Source organism: Branchiostoma floridae, chromosome 9 (assembly GCF_000003815.2).
Source record: "Branchiostoma floridae strain S238N-H82 chromosome 9, Bfl_VNyyK, whole genome shotgun sequence".
Classification (NCBI taxonomy): Eukaryota; Metazoa; Chordata; class Leptocardii; order Amphioxiformes; family Branchiostomatidae; genus Branchiostoma; species Branchiostoma floridae.
Window position 1 is genome coordinate 20753152 of NC_049987.1, and position 12920 is coordinate 20766071.

Here is a 12920-nt window from a genome sequence, read left to right on the forward strand (position 1 = left end):
AAAATCTGTGTGGATGGTGTTCAGCACCAAGGACAAGTCTGTTCTAATGTGTGTGGATGGTGTTCAGCACAAAGGAAAGATCTTTTGTAATGTGTGTATAGCATTCAGCACCAAGGACAGGTCTGTTTTAATGTGTGTGGATGGCATTCAGAGCCAAGAACAAGCTGGTTCCAATTTATGTGGATAGTGTTCAGCACCAAAGACAGGTCTGTTTTGATTTGTGTGGATGGTGTTCAGCACCAAGAACAGTCTGTTACCATGTATGTGGATGGTGTTCAGCACCAAGGACACATCTGTTCTCATGTGTGTGGATGGTTTTCAGCACCAGGGACAGGTGAGTTTACCTGTGTGTGGATTGTGTTCAGCACCAGGGACAGGTGTGTTTATCTGTAGGTGGATTGTGTTCAGCACCAAGGACAGGTCTAATCCAGTGTGTGTGTGTGGTGTTAAGCAGCAATGACAGCAAAGACTGTGCTAAAAGATGGTGAAATAAGAGCCTGTTCCAGGTCAGTTAAAGTTTTTTTTTCAGAATCAGTTCTGTCTGTTTTCCAGGCCAGTCTAGTGCATTTCCTGGACATTGATTGGCAGCCGTACGACCTCGGGTTTGTGCAGGAGATCGGGTTACCTGCCATGCTGCTGCAGATGGCGAAGAGCAGTATCAGTTTACATGATGTCAGCACCAGCCAGCAGGACGAGGAGAAGGAGGACAAGCAGTACCAGGACTGCATGAAATGGTAGGTTCCATGGCAAGGACTGCATGAAATGGTAGGTTCCATGGCAAGGACTGTGTGAAATGGTAGGTTCCATGGCAATGGTAGGTTTCATGGCAAGGACTGCATGAAATGGTAGGTTCCATGGCAATGGTAGGTTTCATGGCAAGGACTGCATGAAATGGTAGGTTCCATGGCAATGGTAGGTTCCATGGCAAGGACTGCATGAAATTGTAGGTTCCATGGCAATGGTAGGTTTCATGGCAAGGACGGCATGAAATGGTAGGTTCCATGGCAATGGTAGGTTTCATGGCAAGGACTGCATGAAATGGTAGGTTCCATGGCAAGGACTGCATGAAATGGTACGCCAATATATTGATAGTGATGAAAATTGCTAATTATTTCCATTTCAAGTCGTAAGATGGCCAGCAATCGGTTGGGAGCCAGTCAGGAGAGATTCAGCAGTCTGCGGCTAGAGGTCAGGATGGTTGGGAATACGTTATATGGCATTCGGGATTAGCTTAAATCTTCATTGTCTTGCTTGTGTGCTATCAATAATTGTTGTTCACTTGCAATTAGCAATTTGCATTAAAGTTAACAATGTTTTCTGCAGGTTCAACGATTGTAAGAACAACTACACCCCATGTTACACCATGATCAACAACTTCTTACCATCTCTAATTGTGCTTTTATAGGTTCAACGACTGTAAGAACAACTACACCCCTTGGTACACCATGATCAACAATGCGTCTGACCAGGAGGAGAAGCGGGCGATGCACATGTTCGTGGCGAGGTTCTGCGACCTGCTGGACGTGGAGATCCGCTGCGACGGGTGCGAAAAGGTGTTGCCGGGGCAACGGTACCGCTGTCTGCAGTGCGCCGACATGGACCTGTGCAACACATGCTTCCTGGGTATTTTGTTTGTTTGTTTCGCATAATCAAATCACCTTCAGGCATAATGTACAGGTTTTGTACAGTAGGTACAAGCTGCGTAAGACCAGACTGCAAGATCAGCTCACACCTGGAATGACCCTTACTCTTCTCATTAAGTGGGGTGGGTTCTTTAATATGCTAGAGGTGTGGCTGTCTTCAAACACAGAACCTCTGGCTTTAAGTCCCATCCACAAGGATGTCCTTAACAAAAGCTAGGTTCTAGGTTAGAAAATGTGTTAAGTGTCTGCAATGCGCCGACATGGACCTGTGCAACACATGCTTCCTGGGTATTTTATTTGTTTGTTTTTTGGTTTGTTTGTTTTGCATAACAAGTAAATCACCTTCAGGCTTAGTGCACCAGTTTTGTACAGTAGGCACAAACTTTGTAAGACCAGACTACAACAAGGTTTGATCCACTCACAGCAGGAATGAGCCTTACGCTTTTCAATAAGTAGGGTGGATTCTTTAACATGCTAGAGGTATGGCTGATGGACTAGTGCAACACAATTCATGCTTCCTGGGTTAGCATCTATTTCATGACTGGTGATGGTGTCGCAGCTATTAAAACATGATCAGGGATTGTTTTTTGCGTGTGTTCTTCATTGATTAGTGACTGTTTCCCAGGACTTGCATTGAACATACTTGTACAATCATTATAAGTGGCACATTGAAGATGGCTTATCAGGTTATCTTTTCTCTATCTATCTATATCCGTCTTCTTATACCATGGAGGGTGTTGCAGGGAGGAGGAGAAGGCGGTTAAGAAGGTTATCTTTTCAAAAAGCTCAAACTGGATTAGAACTACACTTTTTTTTAACCCTTGTCTGCAGAACACTAATTCCACAGATTTCCCCTCCAGATGGTGCAAAGCCGGAGGGCCACGAGGATGACCATGACCTTGTGCACCTGCAGTTCAAGTGCGACCAGTGCCAGGCCTTCATCGTGGGAACACGCATCCACTGTAACACCTGCGAGGACTTCGACCTCTGTCTGGGCTGCAGCAGGGCAAGGGACTACCCTGAATGGTGAGTCTGCATTTCCTAACTCGAGGGCTTTGTATAAAGGGGTTTGCAGGGGCTATTCACCCCAATACCCCTTACTCTGGGGCGCAGATACTCTGACAATCATAAAATTCTGATTGACCAGGGATGCCAGGGATGTATATGGCCACAGTATTCAACTGTGATCTCTCTGTCAGTATTTTGTCCCATTAGGAAGAATGCTGCATCTTAACTTAAAATTCTCTAAAACTCCACACTGTACAAGTTTGAAAATAACCTTCCATGCCATCCCTCTGCTTGGCCGCTATGCTCCCTAGAAGTGTTCCCCCTGTGCAATTTTTCCCTGAGAAAAGCCCTTATAACCTACAAAAAAAATGTAGGTTATATTTTAGACCGTGTTCATGTTTGTGTTTGGGACAGTTTATAACTTCTTGGTTGTAAATAAAGAACCTTGATACTCAATCATGTACCAACTTGAGGGAATTGGATCAAACTTGTTTTATCTTTGCCTACCCTAGCCACAAGGAGAACCATGATGTCACGACCTACCATCTGAAGACCATCAGCAGTAACAACCCCTCCACCGGCCAGCACATCAAGACTTACATCCACAACCACGGCTGGCTGCTCCTCTCTTCCCTGGCCCTCTCCCTCTCCAAGGATCTGCACAACAACAACCTGGAGGGCCAGTACCTGGCAAACGCACAGCATCTTCTGAAGGACTGTGTGGAGCTGATAACGCAGTGTCTCAAACATATCGTACCAGAGGGAAAGTCAATACCAACCAGGTATTTAGGATATTGTGATTCTTCAAATTTGCTCTGCGGTTTAATATTTCTATAGTCACCGTTTTTGCTGAAAAACTAGTGTTTCCATTACTATTCAGTATGTGACTATAGTGGCATCATAAACTTTAAACCACCGTTAATGCTGCATTTTCACCCTGCCACAAAATTAAAGCTACCACAAAATTAGAGTCATTTACAGCACACTTTGAATAATTTATTCGGTCCATTAGCTACATTTAACATACGCTCGTAACTAGCTAGTCTTCCTGCACATTAAACAATTCACAGTCACATAACAACGTCAAAGTTCATCTGTGTTAGTACAAGTCATTCTGGAACAAGTTGAATTGTAATTTCCAACACAAAAATTGGACATACCCAAATGTTTGACTGATCAGCTCCAGTTTTGGTCAAGAAATGAACCATCCACTGCTTCTGTGATGTCATAGCATTTACTCAAGCAACTGGATACAAAAAGGATCCTTTGGAACTGTTCACTAGTAGCCTTTCTTTTCTAGGTCCCAGTCTATGGCAGCGTTGTCTCCAAGCGGGGGGCCAGCCAGCCCAGGTTTTCATCCCGTGCTCAAGAGCATCTCCTTCCCAGGATTCCCAACTGTTGGCAAGGGTGGCATGGAAGGATCGAAATCCAAGACTTCCCAAGATGATTCAAAAAGGAAAGAAGGAAAGAGTGATGAGAAAGGAGCTACCGCTGTGGCTACAAAGAAAGGAGAAGATAGTGGTGGTGCTAAGAAGGAAGATGTAGCAGCTGCAAAGGGTGAGGAGAAAGAAACAGCAAAAATCATGACCACATCTGATGAGAAAGCTAAAGATTCCACAGAGAAGAAAGATGAAACAAAGGTAGAAGTTTCATCAGAAGACAAGAAGGAAAAGACAGAAGGAGCTGAGAAGACAGAAGAAACATCGCCCAAGGGCAAGGAGAGTAAAGACGGTTGGTCACTGGACAAGGCTTTTGCGGAGTGCTCCCAAGAGAGGATTCTAGGATTGCTGGCGGCCATGTTGCCTGAACCTGGAAAGGTAAGATTCCTAATGTCAAAGGTCATGTTTCCTTTTACATGATGGACATCCAAAGCCATGACATCGTCTTTGTTATAGCAGAGGAACTATCATGGTGATAAGGTGTCCTGGGGCATTAGACTTAGAGGGCATGATGCGACATCTTGGAATAAAGGTGCCTGATCATGGCCACTTCAAGTAGCATAAGTACCTGAGTGGTTACAGATTGTGGCTCTGGCCCAAGAGGTTGAGAGTTCTAATCCCAGATGTTGTCATTCACTGGACGTGCACACTTCTGGAACTTTTTGAGTTGCAGTCACTTAGGACAGGACGTTAAGCTGTGGTCCACTAGTCTTTGTGGAATCTTATGTACATGTACTACGTACTATATGTACCATCTTGTTTTCCATGTCATAATCAGTGGAAGAAATTCAATATTTTTAATGTTTATCATTATGAAGAAGACTTATTTTAGGATATTTTTTTATATCCCAGGGTCCTGACTGTGCCATGGATGTGTTTAACATCTCCAAGCTGCTGCCGCTGCTGTTTGACATTGTGAAGGGAGGTGCAGGGTACAACATCAACACTCAGCACCTGGCTCTGGGTCTCCTGCAGAAGTTCCTCAGGAGGATCAACCCTAACGTATGTGGACACACTTTTCTGTCCTGATGCATAATAAAATCAACTCTCATATTTCCAACAGGTGGCATAATACCGCCACATGAGAAAAAAATTTTGAATCATTTAAAGGGAAAATCAAGAGTATCCTCCTTGTTTATTGGTAGTGAAAAAAAAACTGGTCATATACGGTATGCAATTGCAGTCTTAGGGCATTTTTCATCATAGTCATGCAGTGTCCTGTAAAATTCGGCTGTCTTGTTACTGTAGAATTATTCTGGATCCATGTCAGTGATTGTTTCTGTCACAACCTGCTTGAAAATTCTACTACATCAAAATCGTAGAATGATCTAGATTCTACTACAAATGCGAGCATGCCATAAGCTACACTGGATTTTAGAACACTTCTACTTTTCCTAACAGGCCTCGGATACTGCGATCGTGGTGTGTTTTGCTTGGCCGTCCATCACTGCGGACTTCCTGACTGGACAGACCACCGTCGACTTCCTCTTCTCGCTGGGCGCCTCGTGTCTTGAGTGGCGCGGGCTGGACTGGGTGGCACCGCTTGCTACAGCACTTCAGGTATATATCTGTCTGTGTTGTAACAAAGCCAGTGTACATCGATGAAGATTAGACATCCAGGTAATAATGTGCGAACATGTCTGATCACGTCGACAGATGATGATGATGATGAATAAGATACACCAAAGAGCAGTTACTCAAGTAACTGGATATGGTTTTAGATTTTGACCGTTTCCAAAGTCATATCCAGTCGCTTGGATAACCAAAGCCAGTGTAACACTTGGAGTGACAATTTAGAAATTTTCTGATACTAACAATAACACTGCCCACTACAGCACAAGTCTGTATCTGTTTGAATCATAAATGAGCCGGCATGATACTTAACGAGTTTTTCTTTATCTAACTTTATCTAACTTACTTTCTAAGTTTTGTAAATAAATTGAAAGACCAAGCTGCCTTCGTTCTTTCATTTGAAGTCATTACCATTTAACTGACAAAGGCTAGGATTCCAAAATTGAACTGTTTGACTGGATTCTGGAAGAGGACATAAGATTGCACAACTGATTATTTTTTTTGTCCTGTAGTCTCTGTGCCAGACCAAACAGTGGCGTCCCCTGTTAAACACACGCTTCAGTAAGAGTCTGGAGAGCCTGCCCACAGACCTGTCCCTGTCCCACGTGTTTGCGCTGTTCGTCATGGCGGGGTTTCCGGAGGTGCTGTGTCCGGGCTCGCAGGCTCTGCTGCAGGACAACGGTGGGGACATCAAACCTGTCGTGGTCGTCAAGCATTTCTCAGAGAAGGTAGGGCACAACTGTTATTATAACAATTATCAGTTCTTATTTCATTTAAAACTAAGTGGTACTGAAACTCTTTTGAAGTGGTTTTATGTTTGCATTGACCTCTCCACTTCACTGTTAATATAAGTTTCCGTTGATCATACCACAGAATTTCTTCAACTGCAAATTACTTACACTGCAAATTAAAGCAGAAACAACCATAAAAGTAATTGAATTCACAATATCATACCTTTTAGTTTTAATTCCCATAACATGACTTGCCTTTTATATTAAATCAGGTTCTATATAGTACATGACATTGTACTTTGTATACTGTATAATAAATTATATAATCTGTCCTTGTCAGCCAGTGAATGATTACCTTTTTAGGAAGCTAAAAGTGAGTGGAGAGCCACTGGGGTGTTGCTTTGAGTATAGAAGTGAATTTCAAACTTTATTTCTATACTCAAAGCAACACTGCAGTGGCCTTCCTTCTCATTGGTCCAACAGACTTTTTCAATTTATCTTATTTTGTAGATTCTAAAGACATGTATAGCCTAGTGTAGCCTAGCAGCCCACATTTGCTTCTCATTACGTAGATTTCGACCTCTGAACTCCCATAGAATGTTATTCACTTTCAAGCTTCCGTAGTATTTTATTTCGCATCTCTCTAATACCATTATGTATACACCATTTTATGTAAATTTGTCTTGTACCGTTGTAATTTTATGTTATTTGTAGACCTATGCAATCAGCTGTGCTGCCTATAGGTCTATGTAATGCATGTACCATCGCATTTTGAATAAATAAATAGACTTTATCAAAATGCATTCTAGCATTCCTCCCTTTCCCAGGGTGAGGTCATGGTCATGGACGTAAGGTCGCGGAGACGGAAGACAGTGAAGGACTACCAGCTGGACCACCAGGTCAGGGGTCAAAAGTCTTCTTGCAGAGATGATATTTAGGTTGCTTAATGCCAACTATTGTATCATGGTTCTGATGTGCACCACCATTTGATACGAGAGTTTTCTTTATCCAGTAACTGTTGGATATTTAGGTTGTTGTAACATATTTATTGGAAAGTCTTATTCCAGAAAAGTTGGTTTACTTCTCGAGGCATTGTCCATTTTACATTACTGAACTGACCTACTGGAAGGTATGGTGTTCAGCACCAAGGACAGGTCTGTTTGTGTATGGATGGTGTTGAGCACCAAGGACATGTCTGTTTGTATGTGGATAGTGTTCAGCACCAAGGACAGGTATGTTTGCCTGTGTGCAGACTGTGTTCAGAACCAGGGACAGGTCTGTTTGTGTCTGTGGATGATGTTCAGAGCCAAGGACAGGTATGTTTGTGTGTGAATGGTGTTCAGCACCAGGGACAGGTGTGTTTGTGTATGAATGGTGTTCAGCACCAGGGACAAAACTAAGTTAGTTATTATTATGTGAAATGCTCAGTTGTGTCTATTATATTGTTATTTTAATTTGTTTAGTGTTCAGTTTCTTTTATTTCGTTGTTTATGTTATTCTGTACAGGGTACGCCTGTAAAGCACAGAGTGCACCTACCCTGTAGGAGGTAAACAGAGATAAATAAACAAACACCAAATATTTCAGGTGCAGCAGGAGCCTGTACTTGACGGGGAACGTTTCGGGAAGCTGCTGACGATCCTGTCTGGCGTGAGCCGCGAGGTTAACGAGTCGCGGGAGGATCGCAACAGGGTGGAGCGGGTGTGGGTGCTGGCGCTCACGCTCAAGGCTGTGCTGCTCTGTATCAAGGTATGGTGATGATACTAATTGCATCATGCCAAATAGCAATCACTCCAGCAACCGGATGTAATTTTGGAAATGGTCACTCATTTCAGATAGCATCCACTATCTTTGACAAAGCCTGTGGTGCTCTGTATCAAGGTATGGTAATGGCATTTCATGCATTATGCCAAGTAGCAGTTACTCCAGCAACCTGATATGATTTTGGAAATGGTCAAGACGTTTTAGATAGCATCCACTATTTTTCGTCAGTCACAACGATCAGACCCTTCAGGTAGCATCCACTATTTTTCGTCGGTGACAACGGTTAGACATTTTAGATAACATCCACAGTCTACATCAGTGACACTGACAAAACATAGTGGATGCACTGACCGTTTCCAAAATCATATCTGCTTGAGTAACGGCTATTTGGCATAGCTGGATGTCTTTATTGACATGTTCTGTTGTCATAGTTTTATGATTATATTATGTTATGGTTTGCCCCCAGGTATCTTTGTAAAACCTCAACAGGCACAATGCATTTCCCGGATAAATGAATGAAATTAAAATCTATATTTGATGTATAAAAATGATCGCGATGATGTAACAGTTAAACAGTGGTAGGCAAAAAGCAGGTGATTAACATATTAACCAGCAATTTAATCTGCTAATTTAAATTTCAATTTTTAATCCAATCTACTGACGTCCTGGAAGGGCACCAGCGGTTGAATATCCCAGATATAAACAACAATAGCGATCGCTTATATTAAAGTTCTCCCACTGCCTTCCAGAACGACAAGACTGGTTCGTGTACCCGAGACCTGGTGGAGGCGGGCCTGTGTCCCGCCTTGGTGCAGCTTTGGAAACGGTCAGATGTTTCAGACAACCCTGATTGTCACTGACAAAAGACACCAGATGGCTGTCTGAAACGTCTGACCGTTTCCAAAATCATTTCCAGTTGCTTTTTGGAGTGTGCATGATAGTTTGTTGATTTATGATGTGTCTAAGTTCCCCCATTGCCTTCCAGAACGACAAGACCGGGACGTGTACCCAAGACCTGGTGGAACTTTTGGAGTGTGAATAATAGTTTGGATTCTAATGTAATGAAGTTCCCCCACTGCCTTCTAGAACGACAAGACTGGGAGGTGTACCCGAGACTTGGTGGAGGCGGGTCTGTGCCCCGCCCTGGTGCAGCTGGCCAGTAAAGGCACCGGCTTCAGCCGACAGTGGCTGCTCAAGGACCTGGAGGTGCTGGGGGTCACGCTGTACCGGCCAGAGAAACCTAACACTGACGAGAAGGTTTGTAAAATCTCTTGTGATTCGCGAAGCTCTGTCATACTGTAGACTTACTGGAACACTTTCTATAGTGATTCCAATGTTTGACTGAAGGATACACATGTACTGGCTTGAGAAACCTAACAATGAGGAGAAGGTTTGCACCATCTTTTGTGAACTCTTGTGGAAAATACCATTCATGGCTCCCTTCTGGAAAGGGGATGTGTATCACAGAATATGTAGGAAACAATAACAAATTGACTGACTTGGGATACCTTACTGCCTGACTACACTTGTTAACCTACCCAAATTCACACAGATTTTGTGTGCAGATGTAGCATGAAGGTGGGTGTTTTGGTAGTTTAAGTCATAGGGTTTCTGTTTGCCATTTAGATTTGAATAAGTTAATGTTATGTGATTTAGCTTTTACTGTCATGGTGTAAGCTATCTTTTCGAGTATCTTTGCCATGTTGCTACTGTGAAAACCATAATTCTGCCTTGTGCTACCAGTGTTTCTTGTACAAATAAACCAGACCATATATTCTGTCCAAAAAGGAGGCTTCCGAGACGTCTTCCGAGTCCGATGCCGCCCCCACCTCAAAGGAAGTGACCCCTGACATGCCGGTCGCCCAGGGGCTGGACCCGTGCGAGGGACTCGATGAAGCAACGAAGATCTGCTTCCAGATTACCCACGAGGCACTGGGAGCTCCAATGGCGATCCTGAGGGCGATCTACGAGCTGCACGGGAAACAAACCAACGACCTTCTGGACGAGGTGCAGAAGTGTTTCGACGGCGACGCTTTCCATGCGTCCGAGGAAGTACGCAAGATGGCGGCAAAATGGCAAGTGCCATCGGAGTAGGTTTTGAATCATGTTCCGTCTTGTGTGGTGATTGAAGGGTGCATTTTTCTTTTCTTTTTGTTTCCATAACACACATCTCTTTTTCATGACATGAAAGCGCATATTATATGATGGAGTCTGAAGTGAATTCCTGAGTTGGAAATGATATGCATGTTTATATTCATGTTTACATGTAAATCTAGCAAGATTTTTAAAAGGATTGAAGTACAGACACTCATTCAAGTCTCACACTAGAGTTTTCTATAGACTGACCTTCTTCTTAACACAAAGGAGACAGATTAAACAAAAGTTTTGGTATTGGTTGAATGACTCCACACTACTTATAGTACACTGTACTAGGATCCCATGTCTGTAACTTGTACGGTCATGTGCTGAACCTATAAATTTGTTACAATCAAGGTTTGGTTTGGAAGGACAATTCAGTCTCTTTAAAACCACACTTTTGTTACTAACAGCCAATTGTCAATGTGGTCATCCTAACCAGACTATGGGACACATTCTTTATGATTGTCTTCAATTGTAAGCAATCAAGACCTGTATGGAGCTGATCAAGAAGTCCTGAACTGGTTGCAGTATTGGCGCAAGATTATGGTTGTACAATTTGAGCTTTTTTCCAACAGAAAGAAAATCAAGCACCATGGACTTTTTTAACAAACTTGCCAAGCTTCATCAGCTATCTGATTCATTGCGCTGACTTTCCGGATACCCGAAGTGTGATGATGTTAGGCCCTTTGTGAGTGAAGGAGACAGTTTGTATCAGGGGCCATCATGCCTCCCCTTAACTGTGACGGTAGTAGATTCCAAAAAGCAATTACTCGAGCAGCTGGATATGATTTTGGAAACAGTCAAACGTTTCAACTAGCATCCACTAATTTTTAACAGTGGATGCTGATGTCTGACTGTTTCCAAAATAATATCCAGGTGCTTGAGTAACTGCTGTTGGTAGATGATGATGATGATCTTCTTACAAATGTGCCCTTACACCAACTTTAGGGAGCCGAAGGTTGAGCACACACCTGAGGATTTCGAGAGCCGTGCGACGGACGTTGGCGTGATCCCCTTCATCCCCCTCCCCATGAAACCCTCGGCACACCTGGTCGCCGTGGAGGAACCATCCACCTGCGGGGAGAAACTCATCAAGACGTCTGAGGCAGAACTCAGGGACAGGTGGGCTTCCAGAAAACTGTCTACTTCAGAACTGGTAACTTCAAATGTTAAAAGATGTTGGCAATTTGATCATTCCTGCTTCTTAGGCATCTTTGGATATACACTTTACACGACTTTCCTCACTCCACCCTTTAATATGGAAATGGATACCTACTGGTAATGTTGGTCAGGAAGGTCAAAGGCAGTGGAAGGAGATGGATGAGTAATGCTTCCAATACTGTTGGGGAGGTAAAATGCAGTACCAATACCATGCCCTAGACACAGTGGATATCAGCATGTACTTCCCCTACGGGTTTTGAGTTCTCTATTATGCCATAAACTGTACAGTAATGGAAACACCAGCACCGTTCCGTTGATTCGATAACTTGAGACTGGCAAGGGTGCTACAGATGGACAGAACAGTCACTTTCAACAGTGCTGGACAGGTGTGATCAGCTGTCATTTATCTAACCATATCTACCCTCTGGATATGTTTGCAGTAGTTTTGAGTTGGTGGTAAGGCAGTCCCCATTAAACTACAGACATGAAACCACCAGGAACATTTTTGCATTTACAACTGTATTCAGACATTAAGTAAGCAGTGATAAGTTATTGAATTAAAAACAATGTTCTTTTATCTCCCACAGTTACGAGAAGCAGCAGAGATCTAAGAGCTCAGCCCTGCTGAAGAAGGAGGTACAGACACATGGGAAGGCAGCCTCAAGGAAATACCTGTATCAGGTGAGGACAGTTCAAATTTTACATGGATTTAATGTCGTATTAAGGAGAAAATGAGTGTTCGTGGTGGTAAGTAGTAGGGGTATAGTCACTTATTGGACACTGAAAATGGGTCAAATTTTAAATGACCACCAGGTCAAATTTGACCTGTGAACACCTTGGTAGAAAGAAAGTGTGTCAGAAGAAAGTTTAGCAAAGTACAAGAGACTAATTTAAAAGCACGTTTCCCATTTCAGGTGAACATGGCGGTGACTACCCTGTATGCGCGGCACGTGCTGTGCTCGGTGCTGGCCAACTGGCCTTAAACCCAAGCTCGAATAACTGACTATTAAAAAATGATGTCCCAAAATGATTTCAGGTGAACATGGCAGTGGCCACCCTGTACGCGCGGCACGTGCTGTGCTCGGTGCTGGCCAACTGGCCGGAGAGCAGCACCATTAAGAGCGAGACGCTGGGCTTCCCGCCCGGGCTGGAGACGCACCTCGCCAGCCTGCTGGACCTCCTGCAGAGGGTCGTAGAAAAGGTGCGAAGTTTTACATATTTTTTTATTATGCAAGTGAGGTGCAAGCTTCCACAACTTATTGTATCATTTTTATCATTTCTACCTCCAAACTAGGTGGTTCTGAAAGTCTGGTCATTTTTTCTTAACTCCTTACCAGAGAAAAAGCTACAGTTTTTCTCACTGCTGCTTCATGACAACTGCTTCCTTTTTTCTGGAGACACTTTTTAGTAATCAAAATGTTAATTATACAGTTATGGTATTCATCATAAATGATGCTTACTGTCA

At 43.3% G+C, this 12920-nt stretch overlaps 1 protein-coding gene across 1 annotated transcript in view; it reads left to right on the forward strand.

The window, feature by feature from the left end:
* Positions 1-12920, forward strand: part of LOC118422281 (zinc finger ZZ-type and EF-hand domain-containing protein 1-like) — a 43623-nt gene that overhangs the window by 25250 nt on the left and 5453 nt on the right. Inside the window, exons 28-42 of the mRNA XM_035829800.1 lie at positions 553-734; positions 1406-1623; positions 2504-2669; positions 3164-3433; positions 3952-4468; positions 4943-5092; positions 5492-5650; positions 6175-6390; positions 7221-7292; positions 7979-8140; positions 9242-9453; positions 9922-10245; positions 11243-11416; positions 12043-12136; positions 12492-12656. Coding sequence (XP_035685693.1) covers positions 553-734; positions 1406-1623; positions 2504-2669; positions 3164-3433; positions 3952-4468; positions 4943-5092; positions 5492-5650; positions 6175-6390; positions 7221-7292; positions 7979-8140; positions 9242-9453; positions 9922-10245; positions 11243-11416; positions 12043-12136; positions 12492-12656 — 3081 coding nt within the window. The remainder of the gene's footprint in view (positions 1-552; positions 735-1405; positions 1624-2503; positions 2670-3163; positions 3434-3951; positions 4469-4942; positions 5093-5491; positions 5651-6174; positions 6391-7220; positions 7293-7978; positions 8141-9241; positions 9454-9921; positions 10246-11242; positions 11417-12042; positions 12137-12491; positions 12657-12920) is intronic.